The 23,836-nt window shown below is 34.5% G+C and overlaps 1 protein-coding gene across 4 annotated transcripts; it reads left to right on the forward strand.

The window, feature by feature from the left end:
• Positions 1 to 1,022: 1,022 nt before the first annotated feature.
• Positions 1,023 to 21,711, forward strand: LOC143238192 (very long chain fatty acid elongase AAEL008004-like). 4 transcript variants are annotated; one of them, XM_076478202.1, is made up of 8 exons: positions 1,023 to 1,178; positions 4,418 to 4,519; positions 14,189 to 14,379; positions 15,224 to 15,307; positions 16,067 to 16,123; positions 18,220 to 18,325; positions 19,292 to 19,428; positions 21,364 to 21,711. In XM_076478202.1, the coding sequence occupies exons 2-8, from the start codon at positions 4,459 to 4,461 to the stop codon at positions 21,634 to 21,636; spliced, it is 909 nt and encodes a 302-aa protein (XP_076334317.1). In that variant the 5' UTR covers positions 1,023 to 1,178; positions 4,418 to 4,458; the 3' UTR covers positions 21,637 to 21,711. The 4 variants fall into 4 exon arrangements, with proteins under 4 accessions (XP_076334317.1, XP_076334319.1, XP_076334320.1 ...); XM_076478203.1 differs by having other exon boundaries at positions 1,085 to 1,220; XM_076478204.1 differs by lacking the exon at positions 16,067 to 16,123.
• Positions 21,712 to 23,836: the final 2,125 nt, after the last annotated feature.

Raw genomic sequence — 23,836 nt, forward strand, 5'->3', positions numbered from 1 at the left:
CTTCTTGTTGTTGTGTGCTTCAGTGTCCCTGCTGTCCAAAGGCAAAGATAAAATTTTTACAATGTAAAATCTTGCTATTCAAGCAAGCAAAAATTGTCCGTCTTACCTTCTAGAGTTTTTCTTTGCAGTGCTCGCAGGTAAAATGAGGTGCCCAGGGTTTGTCTTGATTCCCGACAGGCATGATTCGAGAAAATTATCAGCTACTCAGCACTGAATCTACAAAAATTTTCTGGAAAATAGGTAAATTTAAAATTTTCGTTACCTAAGTCTTAAAAGCAAAGTTTGAAGAGAAAAATAGGTCTTTTCCATTTACTTTAGGCATAAACAATTTGGAAATAGCACTTTCTACCCAGGAACAACAAAAAGTAAAAATTTTGTTACATAGTGTACAAGATCATAGTTTTTACGCTGACATTGAGAGGTGACCAAAATATACTCCATCTCATTTAAATAAAGTGAAGAGTCAGGGTTTACCACATGATCAGTGTAAGGGTTTACCACATGACAACTGTAAGGGATTACCACATAATAAGAAGTTGGTGTTTACCACACATAAATAATGATAAAACATTGCATCTTGTACTTTTAATTAATTCTCTTTCAGTATTTTGCCACGTTACAAACACTATACCTTTGTTATTGTTTGAAAGAGACCATAATTTGGTTCACCGCCAAGCTAGACATTGGGCTAATATAAGCGGTATTCGCCGCGGGTATCGAAACACGAATTTCAGTACTATAAGCTCCTGAAGCTCACCATTGAAGGCCTTGAATGATAAGATCGCGGTTGAAACATATTAATAAATCTTATGTGTTTCCCCTGTGATTATATGAAATAACAAGTATTAAAATTAAAGTAACAATATATGTTACACAGATTTCCTTGTTTGATATACAAGAAAGCTAACTTTCTTGTAACATAAGAATTGCGTGTCCTACAAACATTACTGGGTTTTACTCAAGGTCAGCGGTCGTTTCAACACTCTTTGCTTCCCCGAAGAAACCACTCCCTAAAACACCTGAACTAACCACTTGGAGCTTTCAACTTTTTAAGGATGATGGAAACTTCTTACATGTGTCAGTTCTTGTGACGTGCTTCCATGTCCCACATTTGAACAAGTGAGTGAGAGATCTGCTGGCTACGAGTAACCAAGGTAACAGAACCATCAACGAAACTGGTGAGCACTGTTCAAACCGTAGAATTTCCACCGCGTTTTACGGTAAATTTATCTAAGTGTAACTTTTAGAGAATGCGTTATGGTCTATCATTAATCGATTAAATCACTGTAAACGGTGTTATGTCTTTCAGGTGTGTTATATTACATTTAATTTGATCAAAGTAGGCTAACAATTAACTCGATATTGAGTATAGCTAATTAGATGAACTGTTATTGTGTTCTCACTTATAGAAGTTATAACGGTTTGTTTCCTTAGTTGGGTATCATCGCTGTTAGCGATGTTTTCGGTCTAACCCGGAATATATCCGACCAGATTCAATTTAACCAATTTAGAAACTTAATAAAATATGGTAGTTGGTTTACTCATACAGAAATATATAATAAAAGTAAGAATTTTAAAACTAGATAAGTAATACTCATAAAGAATGTAACGTCAACCAAAGAATACTGTGCATTGCGGAACACATAACATTGTGTAATATTACTTTTTTGGAGTAATGAAGTTTATGATTCTCTCTGTAAACTAGTATTCAGAACTCCGTTCACCAAACACCATAATACAGGCAAGAATTGTGTTTTTTTATATAAATGGCAAACTATTTATAAGAATTTTAATTTTTCGATAAACAAAACAAAACCCGATTTCGGGTGAAGGTCCAAGTTCATGATTGGTCGTGGTAAAGTTCACTTACAAAACTAAAGTGGCGTGATGATCTAAATTTAAATAACCGTAAACACTGATAAATCTACAATTCTTAAAAGACAAATATGTTTGATTTATTATAACATAAGATTTTTAACAGGAGTTCATCTTGAATATAACAATTACTTTAAAAGCTCCATACATACATAGTTTGTGTTGCTGTTAAGCCCAAAGCTACAAAGTCGACTATCTGTGTTGTGCCTCCCAGGGATATGAAAACCTACTTTTTTTAGCATTATAAGCCGGTCAGACGTGCCACTGAACCACTGATGGAGATGGGGGAGCATATATCGTTATATCCACTTTAGTATGGTCTCCGAATTCATTTGGTAACACAATAACCTATAAAACAATCCTTGTTTTTCATTTTTCAGTGTGCTTGAAGTAAATTTGATTTTCCGTTTCAATAAAAAACAGTGAGAAAATACATCTTCCCGAAGCATTAACGTTATCCTAACCTCCATATACCCTTATCCATGGACCACAATGGACGACATTAATCATCATTGCTTTATTAACAGCCTGTTAATGTTTTATGTCAAATTACAATAGAGTAACCAGGTGGGATTATCCTTTCTGACTGTTTTATTTTTCTATTTGACAACAGTATGTATCATACTCCAAAACTAATTGTTGGGTTCTTTGTTGATTTTTAAACATAAACCTACACAATGGCCCATTTGTGCTCTGCCCACAACGGGTAGTTAAACCCGATTTTTAGCATCGTTGAGCCACTGAGAAAAGTATATTCTCAGATGGTTGTCTTTAGTCTTAAATTATTCAGTATAAAAGTGTAAAATATTAAAACGAATATTTCTTTAAAAGCTCTTTCTTTCTAGTTTCATAAGAAATTTACTGAGAACTGTATTTGGTCACGCACAATTAGGCTGATCCATTTTGATCACGTCACTGAATTAGGTTCTGCTAAAATACGACATCCTCTTCAGACCCGTACAAGTATCATGTTCTCTACAATATCGTATTCGTAGAACTTTGTTACACCGACCTCTTTCAACAAAAATTCTAACATGACTCTATCCAATAAAGCCAGTTTGTAAGTCTTGTTATTACAAATTATAATAGTGTCAGAGAAAGAACACAACAACAGTTAACACGACAGCTTCAAACATAGAATATCGAAGGAAAACTCATAACACGTTTTTACTTGTACATTTTGTAAAAGGTTGAAGAATGGGAGTACAAACTTAGGGTAGTTTATTTCGATTTTAAGGTTGTATTTATGTATTAAGTGTAAATGTATTCCCATATCTGGCTGCTCACAGAGAAAGGCAGCAAAAGTTGAGATGTGGGTTCAACCGCTTTGGTCCCGGCATGGCCAGGTGGTTAGGACGCTTGACTCGTAATATGAGGATCGAAGGTTCGAATCCCCGTCACATCAAACATGTTCACCCTTCCAGCAGAGGGGGCGTTATAATGTTATGGTCAATCCCACTATTCGTTGATAAAAGAGTAGCCCAAGAGTTGGCGGTGGTGGTGATGACTAGCTGTCTTCCCTCTAGTCTAACACTGTTAAATTAGGGACGGTTAACGCAGATAGTCCTTGTGTAAGGACAGTTAAAAAAAACAGTTCAAGCACTCAGTTCCTTATCTAGTTGAATCAGTGAAATTATAAGATAACACAAGCCATTGATAAAATATTGAACTAATAAAGTTACATTCGGGAGATACAGGTCATGATTTTATTTACATTAACAGAAATCTCTTGTAATATACGACAGTTTGCATTAAACAAAGTTAAGAACAATAATTAGTAATGGCTTTTTTATACAGTGGAAACCGGTATTCATATAAGGAATTAAATTGTAAAACAGTTTTATATTCACAAGTGACGCCACTTTTCAGCTGTTATTATACTGACAGTCCAATTCATGCTTTCAATTTTTGTTACGAGTTTATAGTAGTAATCTCGACCCATCCAGTAAACAATATTTATAGTAATCACGATTCGTCCAGTAAACGATATTTATAGTAATCACGACCCATCCAGTAAACAATATTTATAATAATCTCAACCCATCCAGTAAAAAATGTTTATAGTAATGACGATCTGTGCAGTAAACAATATTTATAATAATCACGACCCATCCTGTAAACAATATTTATTGTAATCACGACCCATCCAGTAAACAATATTTATAACAATCTCGACCCATCCAGTAAACAATATTAATGGTGATCACGATCCATCCGTAGGAACTCAGCTGCGTTGAAGCTTTGTTTCTCTGCAGGTAAGCACAGAGTTACACAATGAGCTTTCTGTGCACTGTCCACCACGCGTATTGAAACTTAATTTTTGGCATTGTAAATCCGTATACATACCGCTGTGCCACTGTGTGTGTTTTTCAAAGTCAGACATGATATCACAGTGATGAATCTGATGTTCTGCTAGAATGTAGAAGATTTTTGTATTCTTTTTACAATGTTTATATTTCCACTAATCTGCTTCATGTCTGATGTATATTCACATCTATCAGAATTTGATTTCAGAAGTTTCTTACTGTGTTTTTGAATTTAGGTTATCTCAATCCCTACCACAAGCAACTACAATCAAAAAATATGCTATCTCAGTATTTAAAGCAACCGGTCTATTGGTATGATTGGATAATGTCAAAAGAAGGTAAGTTCGTTCAACCTGTATGTTTTGTGCGTGTTTTGTGTGTGTGTGTGTGTGTCACGAAGATACACATATTTGCCTTCGGTAATTTTTGGTAGTTAATTGTACAGATGAAAAGTACTTAATAAAAAACGTTTATATGTTTGTCTTTAAATAAAAATTTGCCGCTTTTAAGTTTCCCCAATCACTAAGAGAAAACTGTATTTTTTTATTGTCTCGTTTCATTCTCGTTTTCTTAATTGGGTACAACACGGATAGCCCATTGTGAAACGTTATCAGAATAAACAAAAACGAATGGATACCTGATATCCTGTTGATACAGTTTATGTGGAAATATAACGAATATATAGATATGTATCCATTCGTTTCGGAAAAGTAGAACAGACATAAAACCTCGCAGTTGTTATACATTTGTTTAACCACACTTAAACTGATTATATTAAAAGTCGGAGTTCATCTCACAAGTGACATGCTGAGCTATTCACATTAGCAGTGAACGTTTAATTTCAGTGACTTAAAGACGTGTTAAATATAAAGGTGTGTAATGTGGTTGTTCTTTGGAAAACTATCGAGATGTTCATTTGACACGTACAGCAGCGTCAACTGTTAGCTTATAAGTTTCAATATTCGATGATAATTTTCGTGCATTGATACACTTTTCTGCTTACATCTAGCATCCAGTCGTGTAGATCTTAAGCCTCATATTGTTAGTGAAAGTTTTCCTATGACAGTAATTTTTACGGGGTTACTGTACGTGCCCCAAAGATTGCCACATCTTCTGCCAATCATGTGTTCCTTTCTTCTATATATCACCTTTTTTCTCACGTAAGGTTTTTTTTCAAGAACACGTTGTTTAAAACAAAAATTATCAGTGATCCAGAACGCAAGAGGAAAATTCGCGCAAATTCAAAAAGAAACAATGAGGAAAACACAGAGCCACTTTATAACGTACAATTGATAAAGGAAGGCAATGTTTCCGCGCTGCAAGTTAACCCTAAATTTATATCCAAACTTTGTGAAGTGTCTGTGGACCAGAGTGTTTGTCGATCCACAACGTCACGGACAAGTAACACAAAAATATAAATAAAAATAACAGTTAATTCCAGTAGTTACTGTTATGGTCTCGTATTTCCTTCAATTTTTCGGTGGTTTCTTTACATTGAGTTAGGTAATACAGAGAAACATATCATTACCCAATATGTAAGCTCTGCAGGTAGAGGCCTAACATGGCCAGGTGGTTAGGGCGGCATTTCTCATCTTCTGATTGGCCTCTGCTATTACTACAAAGTAGATCATAAAAGCGTTATAATTATCAGTCTCTGTGTCTTTGATTTCCAACACTTGTATCATATTTTAACTTCACCCTACGTATTGAAAGTAAAGCTTTTTTTTAACCTCGTCTAGTTGTTGTTGTTTTGGAATTTCGCACAAAGCTACTCGAGGGCTATCTGTGCTAGCCGTCCCTAATTTTGCAGTGTAAGACTAGAGGGAAGGCAGCTAGTCATCACCACCCACCGCCAACTCTTGGGCTACTCTTTTACCAACGAATAGTGGGATTGACCGTCACATTATAACGCCCCCACGGCTGGGAGGGCGAGCATGTTTGGCGCGACGCGGGCGCGAACCCGCGACCCTCGGATTACGAGTCGCACGCCTTACGCGCTAGGCCATGCCAGGCCTATTAACCTCGTCTAAAACTTAGGTTCGCTGTTAAGCCCAACTCACAAATTAAACAGGTAATTGCGTATCTCTACTACTTCAATTTAAACAAATTTTACGCTGAACGAAATAATAGTGTTTGACCCACTACTATAACTGTGGTATGCCAACATCAAAAATCTGTGAGGAGCTATAGAAAATCTCCACTTCCCTTTCTGACTCAGCAAGCCGGTAGGAGGTTTAATTGTTTCACACCATTAATAACCAGCTGTATTTCTACAAATAAGTTCACGTCATAAATCTTACAGCTCTGAATGTTTCCAATTTAAAGATTACTATGCCACTGACTACACATATTTATCACTCTCCACGTCAACTGTTATTCCGCGTGTTTTTACTAACTTCTTGTACTTGAACTTTATTCAGGTCAATGGTGCTCGTGCAACGTTTTCTAGAGAAGGTTCATGGAAGCCTTAAAGCTGTCTCTGTTACCGTTTACCGACTGGTCAGCTCTCAGTCTGAAGTTGTAAAATTTATCACGTAAAATACTGTGGTAACGTTCCTTTACTTAAAACAGTCAAGACAAAATGTGAATCGTTTAATTTCAGTAGAGGATCCGAAACCATGACATATTTCAATCTAGTTCAATAGGCTGTTTTAAATCATCAACAGAATTCCTGAAACTCCTAAAAAATCCGTCAATTGACTTATTTACATAAGTAACTGGAAGTTAACTAACAGAAACTAAACGCTTGGATGAGGAATTATACTTGGAAATATTTGGCTTTAAAACTCTGTAACAAACTTTTGCTCTGTTGTTCTTTCGTGTTGCATTAGACGGATTTGCTTGTTTGAAATTAAGCACAAAGCTACACACTGAGCTATCTATGCTCTGCCCACCACGGGTATCGAAACCCGGTCTTTACCAGTATGAGGCAGCAGACATGCCGCTGTGCCACTAGGGGACACATCAGATGGTGTGTTTTTTTATCTTTTCATACTTATCGGTCAACAAATTCCACCATTAGAATAGATATCCTAGGTTATTATCTGTAAAAAGAAAATCTCTCTTTCTGAACCTTAGAATTAATAAACTGCGTGTGCTTGACGAGTTATTTTAAATAGTAAGTCGAACAGGATAGCTAATGCCCTGTTTCCCAATCGGCATACAAGTCGAACACCCATCAGTTAGACAGTGAAAGTACCACTAAAGTTAATTACCCATCAGTTAGATAGTGAGAATACCACTAAAGTAAATTACCCATCAGTTAGACAGTGAGAATACCACTAAAGTAAATTACCTATCAGTTAGACATTGACATTTAATGTGTACCAATAAAGTAAATTATATATCAGTTAGACAGTGACATTTAATGTGTACCAATAAAGTAAATTACCTATTTGTTAGATAGTGACATTTAATGTGTACCAATCAAGTAAATTACCTATCAGTTAGACAGTGAGTATAACACTAAAGTAAATTATCTATCAGCTGGACAGTGACATTTAATGTGTACCACTAAAGTAAATTACACATCAGTTAGACAGTGAGTATACCACTAAAGTAAATTATCTATCAGTTAGACAGTGAGAATACCACTAAAGTAAATTACCTATCAGTTAGACAGTGAGTATACCACTAAAGTAAATTACCCATCAGTTAGACAGTGAGAATACCACTAAATTTAAATACCCATCAGTTAGACAGTGAGTATACCACTAAAGTAAATTATCTATCAGTTAGACAGTGAGAATACCACTAAAGTAAATTACCTATCAGTTAGACAGTGAGTATACCACTAAAGTAAATTACCTATCAGTTAGACAGTGAGAATACCACTAAAGTAAATTACCTATCAGTTAGACAGTGAGTATACCACTAAAGTAAATTACCCATCAGTTAGACAGTGAGAATACCACTAAATTTAAATACCCATCAGTTAGACAGTAAGAATACCACTAAAGTAAATTACCTATCAGTTAGACAGTGAGAATACCACTAAAGTTAATTACCCATCAATTAGACAGTGATAGTACCACTAAATTTAAATACCCATCAGTTAGACAGTGAAAGTACCACTAAAGTTAATTACCCATCAATTAGACAGTGAGAATACCACTAAAGTTAATTACCCATCAGTTAGAAAGTGAGAATACCACTAAAGTTAATTACCCATCAGCTAGACAGTGAGAACACCACTAAAGTTAATTACCCATCATTTAGACAGTGAGAATACCACTAAAGTTAATTACCCATCAGTTAGATAGTAAGAATACCACTAAAGTAAATTACCCATCAGTTAGACAGTGAGAATATCACTAAAGTAAATTACCCATCAGTTAGACAGTGAGTATACCACTAAAGTAAATTACCTATTAGTTAGACAGTGATATTTAATGCGTACCAATAAAGTAAATTATATATCAGTTAGACAGTGACATTTAATGTGTACCAATAAAGTAAATTACCTATTTGTTATACAGTGACATTTAATGTGTACCAATCAAGTAAATTACCCATCAGTTAGACAGTGAGTATAACACTAAAGTAAATTGTCTATCAGCTGGACAGTGACATTTAATGTGTACCACTAAAGTAAATTACACATCAGTTAGACAGTGAGTATACCACTAAAGTAAATTATCTATCAGTTAGACAGTGAGAATACCACTAAAGTAAATTACCTATCAGTTAGACAGTGAGTATACCACTAAAGTAAATTACCTATCAGTTAGACAGTGAGTATACCACTAAAGTAAATTACCCATCAGTTAGACAGTGAGAATACCACTAAATTTAAATACCCATCAGTTAGACAGTGAGTATACCACTAAAGTAAATTATCTATCAGTTAGACAGTGAGAATACCACTAAAGTAAATTACCTATCAGTTAGACAGTGAGTATACCACTAAAGTAAATTACCTATCAGTTAGACAGTGAGAATACCACTAAAGTAAATTACCTATCAGTTAGACAGTGAGTATACCACTAAAGTAAATTACCCATCAGTTAGACAGTGAGAATACCACTAAATTTAAATACCCATCAGTTAAACAGTAAGAATCCCACTAAAGTAAATTACCTATCAGTTAGACAGTGAGAATACCACTAAAGTTAATTACCCATCAATTAGACAGTGATAGTACCACTAAATTTAAATACCCATCAGTTAGACAGTGAAAGTACCACTAAAGTTAATTACCCATCAATTAGACAGTGAGAATACCACTAAAGTTAATTACCCATCAGCTAGACAGTGAGAATACCACTAAAGTTAATTACCCATCAGCTAGACAGTGAGAATACCACTAAAGTTAATTACCCATCAGCTAGACAGTGAGAATACCACTAAAGTTAATTACCCATCATTTAGACAGTAAGAATACCACTAAAGTTAATTACCCATCAGTTAGATAGTAAGAATACCACTAAAGTAAATTACCCATCAGTTAGACAGTGAGAATATCACTAAAGTAAATTACCCATCAGTTAGACAGTGAGTATACCACTAAAGTAAATTACCTATCAGTTAGACAGTGATATTTAATGCGTACCAATAAAGTAAATTATATATCAGTTAGACAGTGACATTTAATGTGTACCGATAAAGTAAATTACCTATTTGTTATACAGTGACATTTAATGTGTACCAATCAAGTAAATTACCCATCAGTTAGACAGTGAGTATAACACTAAAGTAAATTGTCTATCAGCTGGACAGTGACATTTAATGTGTACCACTAAAGTAAATTACACATCAGTTAGACAGTGAGTATACCACTAAAGTAAATTACCTATCAGTTAGACAGTGAGTATACCACTAAAGTAAATTACCTATCAGTTAGACAGTGAGAATACCACTAAAGTAAATTACCCATCAGTTAGACAGTGAGAATACCACTAAAGTTAATTACCCATCAGTTAGAAAGTGAGAATACCACTAAAGTTAATTACCCATCAGTTAGACAGTGAGAATACCACTAAAGTTAATTACCCATCAGCTAGACAGTGAGAAAACCAGTAAAGTTAATTACCCATCATTTAGACAGTGAGAATACCACTAAAGTTAATTACCCATCAGTTAGAAAGTGAGAATACCACTAAAGTAAATTACCCATCAGTTAGACAGTGAGAATATCACTAAAGTAAATTACTCATCAGTTAGACAGTGAGTATACCACTAAAGTAAATTACCTATCAGTTAGACAGTGAGTATACCACTAAAGTAAATTACCTATCAGTTAGGCAGTGAGAATACCACTAAAATAAATTACCTATCAGTTAGAGAGTGAGTTTACCACTAAAGTAAATTACCCATCAGTTAGACAATGAGTATACCACTAAAGTAAATTACCTATCAGTTAGACAGTGACATTTAACGTGAACCAATAAAGTAAATTATATATCAGTTAGACAGTGACATTTAATGTGTACCAATAAAGTAAATTATATATCAGTTAGACAGTGACATTTAATATGTACCACTAAAGTAAAGTATCTGTCAGATAGACAGTGACTTTTAATTAATATCAATCTCTACAACGAAGTACATAGAATCAGAAAGTGATATTTCATGTTAACCGCTACATTTAAATATCTTTCTGTTAAAAAGTGGCATCTAACCATTCAGTGAAGCATTTTGTTGTTAGAAATTGACATTTAACCATACAGTAAAGTATCTTCCTATTAAAGAGTGACATTTAACCATACAGTAAAGCATCTTGTTGTTAGAAAGTGGCATTTAACCATATAGTAAAGTATGTTCCTGTTAAAAAGTGACATTCAAGCGTACTGTAAAAATAGTATGTAGAGGTGAGAAAGCGACATAAAATATACGATTGAAATGAGAGCATGTTATTCTTTCTTACAGTTCTTTGTACAAAAATGGAATTATGTTTACTTTTGTTTGAGAACTTGCTTTTCAATTTAAGAAACCAAGTGCTTGTTTGACAGCTAAAGATATGAATCGCTTTTCCTTAGGCCAAAAATCCAAGAACCACGTGCAAGGCTCGCTTATAACTGACTTCCGTGTGACTCCATATTCAACTAACACATTTTCGAAGGTCACGTTCATTCCTGTTGTAGTGTTGACATAAAAAGGACATGAGATACCAGACTGATTGACTTTCACGTCTTGATGACAAACAGACAAATAAAATATTACATACAACATTTCTAAAAATCGGGTTTAAAGTTTGTTTTCGTTAACAGCAAAGCTACACAATGAACTATCTGTGCCACACCACCGCTGGTACTGAAACACAATTTGTAGTGCTATAAATCCTCAAGTCTACCTCTGGGCTATCGGAAGAAGGAGCATGAGGCTTAAATAAACTGATGTTTGTGGCCTAAATTCTTTGTCTACCAAAGACAAAACAATAAATAGAAAGTATTCATTGTTAAACAACTGAATATTTTATAACGTTCACTTATTGCAATAATAACAGTTACTGAGGTTTATCGGCCCCTAAAACGACAAGGCGTTAAACGGGCGAGTCAAGGACGGCTTAGATCCAGTTATAGCTGTCTTAAATTATGAACTACTAATTAGAGAAAAGGCAGCCACCAAATACGAGCATTTTACAATCCACTATCAATGCTATTGGATTGATTGTCACTCTTATAACGTACCTAAAGTTTAAAATATGTTGGGAGGGGGAGATATTTTGTTGGTTTGGGAGGATCCTAACCAGGCTTTCCCAGCTCCAAAATCTAGTGGCTTACCACAAATTCAACCTGCGTATCTAATAACTAAAGTCATAGTTCAATCAATGTGTAAAGAACTCAAAACGTATGATGAAAATATTGCTTCAAATTAGAAGTTTGACATAACTATTCCTGGACGACTACATATTAGTGAGTAGAAGATATTTGTGGCTTAAAAATAGAAGTTCGTGACAATTTTAAGCAGATTAACGTTGGTGTCTGTAAAATAAGAATTTGCTTTTCAGGTGATTAAATGTATGTTGTGATTTTTAAAGCCCTTTAAGATTTAGTTTACATCTAATCCTAGGCTGTAGCTTATAATAACTGAGCAATTGTAACTGGTATTGCAACATTAGAACGAATAACAATATAATTCAGCAACCAACTTCGCGTACCTTGATTTTAAAATATCATTATGTCATGGACAGAGGGCGTTTTATCCTATCTTGTTGTCTTTATTTCATCGTCGTAAACGAACAATTGCATATTAACTACCTACGCACTATCCATCGCAGGATATTTTATTGTTATAAGAGCTCAAGTTTAACAACGGGTCTGGTGGTTAGGATTGTTCACTCGAAATCTAAGGGTCGAGAGTTCGAATTGCCGCCCACCAAACATGCTCTCTCTTTAAGAAAGATCAATAGAAGTTTTTAATTTTTGCACTCGTCTTTTATTTTGAGATTTAACCCTAGAGTTGTTGACGTGCTTTTATAACGTTCGCTTTCAGTAAGTTTCACATATTTTATCCTGTTTAGCAATGTTATGTTTTGTGCATATTACGAAATTCATTGTAAAGTTTGTTTTTTAATTTCACGCAGAGCCACAACAGGGCTATCTGCGCGAGGCGTCCCTAATTTAGAGGAAAGGCAGCTACTCATCACCACTCGCTATCAACTCTTAGGCTACTCTTTTACCAACGACTGAAAGGGCGAACATGTTTGATGTTACAGAGATTCGAACCCGTGACCGTCAGACTACGAGTCCAACACTCTAACCACCTAACCATACCGGGCTACACTGTAAAGAGCTGATATGAAAATATTGGGTGTAATTGCTCATATTCTATAAAACATGCATAGAAGATGCTTGTGGTAATCAGTGAGATTAGTTGAAATATTGTAGAGTTTTGTTTATATGCTTGTTGTTATTGTAACATATTATTAGGAAGTCTGTGGCAAACGAAATAATGAACCCACAAAGGAAGTTGATGCACAAAAAGTTCAGAAAAACTACGTGTTAAAAACATAGGAGATATAAGTTCCCATCAATAAAACTAGGATTAATACTTGTGTGAAATTCCATAACCATTTTTCGCATAGAAAACCGATAGGTCTAAATATTTACAATACAAATCAGGTACAAGACGTCCCCTGGAGGCTCAGTGGTAAGTTAGAGAGCTTATAACGTTAAACATCAGTGGACAGATCATGACGTAACTTTGCACTTAACAACTAACAAATGTAATAGCCTGTTGTTATTGCTTACGTTCACCTTAGCTTTTCTAATCCAGTTTTCTAACAAGAGTTGTGATAGACGTAAAATACAGCTGATAATCTACTTTTAATGCATTTCTAATTTGAAAACTGAAATAGATTTAGTGGCACGTGGGGAAATAACATGGTCAGTTTAAGTAAATTTTGTCCAAAATGAAGCTTATCTCTTTTATGTTATTAAAATGGAATTGTAAAAGATATGTTACTCCTTTCTTTTGGTGGCTCAGCGACAAACTTGAAGGTTTACAATTCCAAAATTCTGATTTCGATACACGTAGTATACATAGCCCATCTTGCAACTTTGAGCTTAACAAGAAGTAGGTGGCGTGACTGGTGAGGGAGTGAATCAGTGAGGCACATTATTTCCTAAAGTTTATTTTTGCCTGTTAGTATAGTGAACAGAGACTCTTGTAGCATTATCGGGAAATGCACCTCCAACTTTAAATTCAGTTGTCATTGTTAACCCACCAAATAAGGTACCTCCAACTTTATCCTCTCCTCCCTTTCCCAAGTCTCCTGGTAAAACACCGGTAAGACTTCGGATTCACTATGCTAAAATCATGGGTTCGATTCCCTTCGGTGGGCACAGCAGATAGCTCGATGTGGCTTTGCTATAAGAAAACAAACACCCTCTTCCAATTCAATTCCCATCGTTTATATGTGATGGAGCCGTAATAGTTTGTCACAATTACTTACCCATGTACGTCTCTTTCTTTTAATCCATGTTTATAATTTATTCATTGATTTATAAATTTTCTTTTGATGCTTGTGATTTTGTTGTTTTGTTTATAGTTTATTTTCCTTGCAGACCCACGAACCAGTGACTGGCCCCTCTTAGGATCTCCTTTCCCTATGCTTTCAATTATTGCTTCTTACGTGTATTTTGTGAAAGTTATTGGACCCGCCTGGATGAAAAACAAAAAACCTTACTCGGTCGAAAGGGTGGTCATTGTTTATAATATTGTTCAAGTCATCTTGAGTGCATTTTTCTTCTTTTACGTGAGTAAATTTTTAACAATTTACATTTGTTTGGTAAATGAAAAAAGATTACATTAGTGTTTACCCTCGTTTATTTTCAAAGCAGTGTATGACATGCAACATATTTTTAGAAACACTGCACCACACAAAATATTTCGATACTAATTAATAATACCTACTTTTATTTTCGTGACAACTAACATTCTTTTGCATTATAATGATAAAGTTGTAGCATAAAAATCAGTGCAATGTTCTGAAACAAGGAATCGATCACTATCAAATAATATGAAATAAATAACGTATGCGCCAATTAACTACTATCCAAGCAATGTCAAATTTTATAACGTAGAAAACGCCAATAAACAAAGTTTCAAATGCAGTGACGTAGGTTATGTCGACTAGTTAGGTTGTAATTTTTTTCACAGCATTATTATGAGCGGACTAAGTAAGATTACTTATACCTTTTTTAAAACAAATAATTATTTTATTGAAAAAAGATTTTTGTCACATGAGAATTTATTTTTTATACGCAATTATAATGGGCTTAGTTTATACTGCATAAAGCTAATATGTCAGCGATTTTGTGTCTTTCACTTTAACAAAGGCCAGTCCTCCGCTAGTACAGCGGTATGTCTACAGATTTACAACGCTAAAATCAGGGGTTCGATTCCCCTCGGTGGGCTTAGCAAATAGCCTGATATGGCTTTGCTATAAGAAAACACACACGAAAGCCGTTTTAAATAAAAATGATATAAAATGCTAATGATTACACTTGTGTATTTGATGATATTTTCTTTTTTCGAAACTTGAGCAAATTGTCAGTGGGACCAAGATGTTCAATTTAAAAATAATGTGTACTTTTCAGGGAGGACGCATGACGTACTTGTCGACCAAGTACAGTTGGTTGTGTCAGCCAATCAGTTACGCCACAGATCCAGAGACAATGACGGTAAATTTTTCTATATATTAAAAATATAAGGTCTGTGTAAATATTCTACCGAGAAACTAAGTTTCTTTATTTGTAATATCTAACTTGACTGAGCTTCCTAAGTGTCTGTAAGGTATAATGAGACCGTGCAGCTAACAAAAGGAATAAAATATCAGAATAGACTTTTGTCGAATTAAACACATTTGTTTTAAAGTCACACTTTACTTCAGGTAGATTATTAGTTGTTGTTTTTTCGTACAGCTAAAAGTGTCATCTCATGACCTTTTTCTCTCAGAATATTGATTGGCTGTAACATAAATCAGTTTGGCTAGTAATTATTATCACAACCACTAATCTGTTCAACATGGCTGTTATATATTACTGTGATATCACTTCAGGTTTAATGGACAGCATCTAGTACAGAGAAATAAGAATCAAAACCTTAGAACAAGCCGAATTCGGCGACTCTCTGGATCACATAGTTACGTACGATAGCATAGAAATAAACAAATATTTCTTTTACAAATTTCTTTTCAACTAAACCCTTTCCTCAAATTTTCAACTACTTTAAACTGCAGAAGTAGAAGCAAGTAGGAAAAAAAACAGACAGAGTAGTGAGAGCTAAAGCATAAATATCCGGAATTTATTTTATTTGAATTCAAACTAAATAAGTGGCATATTGGTAAAAATATATTTGTTTACCTTTTAATTAATTTTAATTGTTGCCTTTGTAAAAGGTACCATATTTTATTACCTAATATTTCACACGAATATTCACAGTTGGTGAACCTTGGCTGGTATTACCTCTTACTGAAGATTTTTGAATTTACGGACACAGTAAGTTCGTGCTCTTTCACCTTACGACATCAATTGTAATAAAAAATATCACAGTTTATTTTTTCAATTGTAATAAAAAGTACTTAAACTTTACGACGCCAACTGTAATAAAGTAGTTCTCATAGTTTACAGTATCATTTCTTATTAAAAATAGTTCTCACATTTTACGATATAAACTGTAATATAAGATAGAACGTAAAGAGTCGAAATGTCAGTCTAAATAGATTCTGGGTTTTTGATAATGTTGTTTTCACTATACTTCATGAACCACTAGTGTTCATAATAGGAATTGCACGCGAATTTCACAAAACTTCTAGCGATTTATAGAGTTCAAAGTTCGCAAAAATACCACTGGACCACTGAGATGAAAAGAGAATGAGAGATTTTATGGTTGTTGTTGTTGTTGCTGTTTTCATCACTACTAGACAAGTATCTTTTTGAAGCCATTCAAACATTGTAGCCAACGGCAAAAACGATTGGTTATATTGTGCCAAAATCTATGCACAGCTGTAAACAAACTCCCACGAAGGTTGTAGGGCTATGTTTAAGTTGATTCTTGAAATTCGAAATGTCAACCTATAAAATATTTAAGCTCTTCTTCGCTACCAACAAAGAATCTTAGAACCCATTCAAGCACCGTCATACTAGCTAGAAATGCTTTGTTTTATCAGAGTAAACAGTGTATATATTTATAACAATGTCTCCAACCTTACTATTAGTGACAACAGTTCCACAAACAGCTAAAGAAAAAGTTACGAATATTTTACTAAAACTTGGACAATAGTAATGAATACAGTATTGAGTATGTCATAGAATGTTTAAAAATTAATTCAAACACCACCTTTGTTATTTCACAATGAAGAATTTTTCTAAGTCCTTCGCTTTGTCTCTTTGAAAAAAAAAATCGATTTTTTTACTAATGCGTATTAATTGGAAAATAATTTGTGCAACTTATAGCGCATTAATTGGATATTGTTTGTTGAGGATTCATCATCTCTCGAGTTGGCTGTTTACTTTATCTCTATGTGGTTTTTCTGCAACTGTTTCAGCGAGTTTTCTAACAGTTGACGATATCGTAGTACCCTTCTTTACCCTTGCGAGTGGCGATTTATTCTACTGATTTTAATACTTCGATGAAATTGTGAGTGCGTGTTTTAGAATTATTATCATTCATATTTTTGTTTCACAAGCCTACTAGTAAACCAGCTGGTTATTTTATATCAAAAACCGAGATATATATGCTGTATGAAATACTGCAAATGTCCCTGCCTATTTAGAAAGCTGCTTATTTTTCATCCAGAGTTGATGTACGAGGCTGTAAATACTAAATATATGCGATGTTGTTATAAGCGGCTTCCTTTGTACTCGACGTTTGTTTAACGTGTATTTACAGGAAACCTCAGGCACAAAACCAACTAGCGAAGTAAATAATGGTTGGGTGGAAATGTGGGTAGAAAAGCCAGTATAACAGTAAACTTTTGAAAAACATATAACATTCAACTGAATGCATATGTGCGTATGTAGCTTAAAATTTATTCACGATAAAGGGGCATAAAAAACTTAAGAAGCAAGATAATTGAAAAATGTTCATTTAAAAAGAGGGAAATAGGGATTGTCGAGAAAGTACAAAAACGAGTTGAATCAAAATATGAAGATTATTGTTTGTTAGTTTTTTGAATTTTGCACAAAGCTACTCGAGGGCTATCTATACTAGCCGTCCAAAATTTAGCAGTGTAAGACTAGAGGGAAGACAGCTAGTCATCACCACCCACCGCCAACTCTTGGGCTACTCTTTTACCAACAAATAGTGGGATTGACCGTCACATTATAACGCCCACACGGCTGAAAGGGCGAGTATGTTTGGCGCGACGGAGATGCGAACCCGTGACCTTCAGATTACGAGTTGCACGCCTTCACGCGCTTGGCCATGCTGGGCCATGAAGATTATATTTTCAATCGTACAACTAGGGGCTCCAAAAAAGTAAAAAAAAAGGCTGGAAATAGGGATTTCTAACTATTATAGTGATTTTTTTAAATTCAGGTAATAACATAATTTCCTAACACTCTGAAACCATGCTTTTTTTTTTTTTTCTCAGATTTTCTTCATTCTACGGAAAAAGTTTACACATATCTCTGCCTTGCACGTAGTTCATCATTCTTCCGTTGCTTGGGGGATCTGGATTGGCATGAAATTTGGTGCAGGTAAGGTGAAATCTAGCCAAAACTTATGGTCATATGTACTACTTTAATTTAAACGTTTGTATTTTTGTTTGGTTAGAAGAAGTTTCGAGATCACAAGAAGAACGGAAGGCTTAAGGTATGGAATACTTCTCCAAACGTTTAGAGCAGCCAGAACCAAATATAAAGAGCAAGATAAAGTTAGTGAAGGAGTCTGGTAATCATTTGATCTGTTTCTGTAAACCAGTTAATTAGTTTGTCTTTGCGAATAAATATTCGATAAAGTAAGTATGTAATGGAGAAAATTAGCAAGTGAGTGGAATAATTAAGTTAGGCCTATTAACCAATAAACGTTATGTTAGTTAGCAGTAAAAGTTTGAATCTTGTAGAACCTAAAGTCGATAAAATAAAAAGTTGTATATTGTTAATGGATTGGAATTTTCGTTATTAATTTTTTACAGAATAATCCAGAATACAAATACAAACCGTTACATCGTCTTTATTTGCTGTATATATGTTTTATTACCTTTTCAACGGTTTTTTTGTTGTTGTTGTTGTTGGTTTTTGTTTGATGGTTGGTTTTATTGATGATGAAGGGATCCTAGTTTTACAATGAACATATAAAAAGCCCTGTTCCATTTCACTGAGTGAACAAAATACGATGAACGTAACGTTTGAGTTAACTTATTTAATTTTTAACATTATTCACATCTCAATTAAAAAGATTTACGTGACATTGAAAGGTAGTTAATACTGGTTAAACGAAGCCTGGATAGACAATTTTTACAGTAAGCTGCACTGTGATTCAGGAAGTTCAAGGTTCCAGCCACGATGTCGCTGAACACTCCTCACACTATAATAGTGACAGTTACTTACTTTAGAATAGATGTTGCTGACCAGTTGTCATTTTTCTGATTAGGATATAAATTAGGGATATTTAAGCCTAAAACTTGTGTGTTGCTAAGTTAACAAGCACTTGTGTATTTATAGGTGGCCATAATGCCTTTTTTCCATTTATCAACTGCTTCGTCCACATGATAATGTATGCCTATTACTGCCTAGCTGCTCTCGGACCTCACATGAAGCCATATCTATGGTGGAAAAAATATCTCACTATAATGCAGATGGTAGGTTGACGTTATTATATCTATAAATTTAAGACAAAGCTTCTCAACAAAGAAGTAATATATAAAGCTATGAGAAATAGAAGTCTCAATACTGACGCCCTTTATCAGTCAACTAAAAATAAAACTAAACTGTAAGTATGTCTCATTGTCAATAGGAAAGGTTAGAAATAGATGTATTTGAACACCAGAGGTCTCTGATCTTACTGTGTAGCTCCACGTTCACATAGAATTCTGTTCAGATTTAAAATCCTTACTTCTTACTGATATTTTTTGTTAATCCAACTTTTTTATTCTTATAAAGGATGTTTTATTCAGAATACTATAATCACGACCTACCTTGATCTGGTGGTTATGGCGATGAACTTGCAATAAAAAACGGTGGGGGGGATCGTAGTGCACTCGTAGAAAACTATTTCAGCCAACGTTTCGCCGTTGTGGTTTCATCAGAGCTAATAGTGCAAAAAAAGTACTACTGTACCTCATTTTACTGTTTCAGATACTTGGCTGATGGCAAAGCTTTTACACTTGTACAAATTTGATTCATTCTATTGGTTGTTTTACTACCCTTGATGAAGCCGCAACGGTGAAACTTTGGATGAAATAAAGTTTTTATAATTAATTGAAGAGTAAAGGTCCACTTTTTTTCTAACTTGTCCCTCGCTTCGGATTTACGACGCTAAAATCAGGAGTTCGATTCTCCTCAGTGGACACAGCAGATAGCCTGATGTGGCTTTTCTATAAGAAAAACACACACATACAAACTTTTCTAACGTTATTGTCAAAATACTTAAATCTCTTCAGTTTGTACTATACAGCCTGAAAAACAAAAAAACTCCTTGTAGTACTAGCCTTGATGAAGCCGCAAATGCAAAGCGTCGGCTAAAAATGTTGCTATTACAAATGTGTGTTAATCTATTCAGTACAAATTTCTGAAGAGGCTCACACCAAAATTTAAGTTGTGGTAGAGGGAGGCTCGTAAGTTTATGGGAAAAATGAACATTCCCACTGAAAAACAAAAGGACCATTTATTTTATGTAAAACAGTGCATTAATTATTTTCTTTTAATGGTCAAACAAGCTGGTACGATAGTGTCTCCTGTGTAGGGAACATCTAAGTTATGACAACCAAAACTCTTAGCTCCTTTGACAATCCCAGAGTAACACGCAGTGGTGCAACTACAAAAAAAAAATCCTCCTATACTTAAAAAGTTATTAGACGCCCTACATTTATCCCCCTTATCGGCAGTTCTTTAGTTTGTAAGGCTCTTCGGGCCCTCTCCGTAATTGCCAGGTATACTGGTATTTGTACATTTTTTTTAGAGAGGCACTTTTACATCAATCTGTATTACGTGTTAACAGAGAGACAGACAGATCGAATTTTATTTTCTTTCACACATACGTTCTTAGAAGTACTTACGCTGGTTTTGTTTTGTTTTAGAATTTCTCGCAAAACTACTCGAGGGATTTCTGCGCTAGCCATCCCTAATGTAACAGTGGAAGACTAGAGGGAAAGCAGCTAGTCATCACCACCCACCGCTAACTCTTGGGCTACTCTTTTACCAACGAATAGTGGGATTGATCGTCACATTATAACACCCCCTCGGCTGAAAAGGCGAGCATGTTTGGCGCGACGGGGATGCAAACCCGCGACCCTCAGATTACAAGTCGCACGCCTTTACCCACCTGGCCATGCCAGGCCCTTACGCTGCTAAATTAGGGACGGCTAGCGCAGATAGCCCTCGAGCCGCTTTGCGCGAAATTCAAAAACAAACAAACACAAGCAGTGTTAAACTGAAAACTAAATAAATAATATTTCGTTCGTAATTCGTACCCTACAAATCTAATTTGTAAATGGCTTATCTATAATTGATATTAATTACAAATTACTAATTGAAACTGATTCACACCATAAACATGTTACTTTGTTTTTCCACAGGTCCAGTTTGTAATAGCCTTCATTCACGGCGTTCTACCTCTATACTTCGATTGTAACTTTCCTCATGGGTTTGTCTACATCATTATTGGCCACGCCGCTCTGTTTCTAATTATGTTCTTTAACTTCTACAGAAAGGCCTATCAAAAGAACATGTCTGATAAGAAGAGAGCGGAAAAGGACTCTACTAGTTATGATGACCAGGGTAAAGAGATCGGTAGTTCGGTAACTTTTAATAGTTTTCACGAAAATGGTAATGTCCATAAGAGACAATGAAACCAGCAGTGATATGATCTGTAAGAAGCAGCACCAGTCGGGTATATTAATAAACTTAACCAGTCTTTGTGGTAATATCCTTAAGAAATCATTTCTGATGAGTACATTATGCAATGAATTCAGAGCAAAGACGGCGGCCAGACGATAACAAAACAAAAATAATAAAATAGTGGGTAAAGTTGCCTCCCCTTTACTTTTAGGAAAACGATTCACTAGTTTTATGTTCACATAAGAACGATCAGAAAAAAAATAACTGAGTTATTAGTGAAAAGATTTGCAGAATTAAAGTCACACGTACTATCTTCTATTTCTTCCATTCGACTAATATTGATCGTTGAACCGTTTCTTTCGAGTCAATTTGGTAATGTCCATTTTTTATTCTTTCATACCCCTCTTGCAAATCATTGCTATTGCGCTTTTCAACGCTACACGTTTACCTCTCAGAAGTAAAACCTGGGGGAATACTTCGATGGACTTATTTTTTTATATTTATAATTAGACGGGCAAATTGACCTATTATGATTTAATGTGGGCCAAAATGTAGTGAAATCAGGGTCAATGAAAAATAGGGACCAAACAAAAATAAACAATTTACTTTGTCTCTTCAGATTCCAAATTCATTTGAGGGGACTTAATTCCCCCAATCTGCCGTTTACGTAAAGTGTAAGTCTTATTGAATATCTCGATGACTTAAAAAATGAAAACGTAACCATAATGATAGGTTTGTCCAATGCAGCAAGCAAATGATTAATTAATATATTATTAACACTTGTCTTTTTATATTTCTTACCCGAATTCTTCATTTATATTTGAAATATCTTTCATAATATTTTGAAAAATAAGAAACTTCTTACCATATAATGCTTAAACATTTTCCACGAAGTTAATATTTTCAGTATATACAATACTTAAACTTTTCGTACTTGTATATGTAAATATATGTGTGTATGTATGTATATATATGTTGGCAACGTGTTTAGATTTTACTTAAAACTCGCTAGAAAATAATAATAATGTTTGAAGTGTTATTTTCAATTTTCAAACTCTCGTTCTTAATAACTTTCACAATTAAAAAGTCCTCCAATGGCACAGCGGTATGTCAAAATACATATACCACTAGAAACCAGGATTCGATACCAGAGGTGGGAAGAGCACAAATAGTCCATCATGTAGCTTTATGTCTAACTACAAATAGCCCAATTTTTTATTAAATATATTTATATTTCTTGTCTATTAATTAAGCAAATTTATTACATTATTTTAAATCTCGAGGATTACTTAGGTAGATTCTAACGACACCTCCAACGAGTGAACGTGGTCATGATTAGGTTACTAGGATATCGGGTTCTGGAGATAGCATCGTAACCAGACATGAAATTATAAAATTACGTCAACGAATACAGTCATGGTACGCAATAGAACGTGAAATTTAGGCAGAAATTCGATTATAGATGCCGTGAGTGTTCGGTATTCTTTTGGTGAATGTTGTCATTTTATGTATTTTGTATCTTCAGTGAAAGTTTACACATATGTACGTTTTCAATTTCTTTCGCTTAAAAAAGTCCAACAAATATTCCGTATTTTTAGTAAATCGGGGTATTACCCTTAAACTAGCAGACACACACAAAATATTTTTGGTCAAATTAGTATCTCTATTGAAACACTACTTTTTAAATACAGAATTTCTGGAATAATACACTGAAATCTACAAATTAACTTGTCTTAGGCCTAACATTAGTTAAACGTTTATCATGTACATGTCCCCGTTGGGACAACGGTAATTCTATGTATTTACAACGCTAAAATCAGCGGTTCGATTCCCCTTAGTGGACACAGCAGATAACTCAATGTGGCTTTGCTATTTCGAAACACATTTATCAGGTACGACTGATATTCAATAAAGAAATAACATTAAGATATATGCGTTTTTCCTTCTTTCATATTTTGTTTAGCTAGGGCTAAATTGTACCGTACCTCATAATATCAATAAATAAATTTATAATGTTATACTATGACTTAACTTTAGACCTTTTTAAAAACTTACTGCAGACACCGAAATATAAGTCCATTCGTCTTAGGCCTAATATTAGTTAAGCCTTTAAGTACGACCTATGCTCGATAGAGATAAATTAATACTACCTTGTACTATTTTTTTATGTGCTTTAGTTTAGTGGGAAATAAACTTTACTGCACTTCATAT

This window comes from Tachypleus tridentatus, chromosome 13, assembly GCF_004210375.1.
Source record: "Tachypleus tridentatus isolate NWPU-2018 chromosome 13, ASM421037v1, whole genome shotgun sequence".
Taxonomy (NCBI): Eukaryota; Metazoa; Arthropoda; class Merostomata; order Xiphosura; family Limulidae; genus Tachypleus; species Tachypleus tridentatus.

Excerpts from the sequence above, each read along its gene's own strand:
- LOC143238192 (XM_076478202.1), top strand. The coding sequence starts at position 4,459 with ATGCTATCTCAGTATTTAAAGCAACCGGTCTATTGGTATGATTGGATA. Across the intron at positions 4,520-14,188 it reads TTGGATAATGTCAAAAGAAG|ACCCACGAACCAGTGACTGG; the intron begins GTAAGTTCGTTC and ends TTTTCCTTGCAG. Across the intron at positions 18,326-19,291 it reads TGGCATGAAATTTGGTGCAG|GTGGCCATAATGCCTTTTTT; the intron begins GTAAGGTGAAAT and ends GTGTATTTATAG.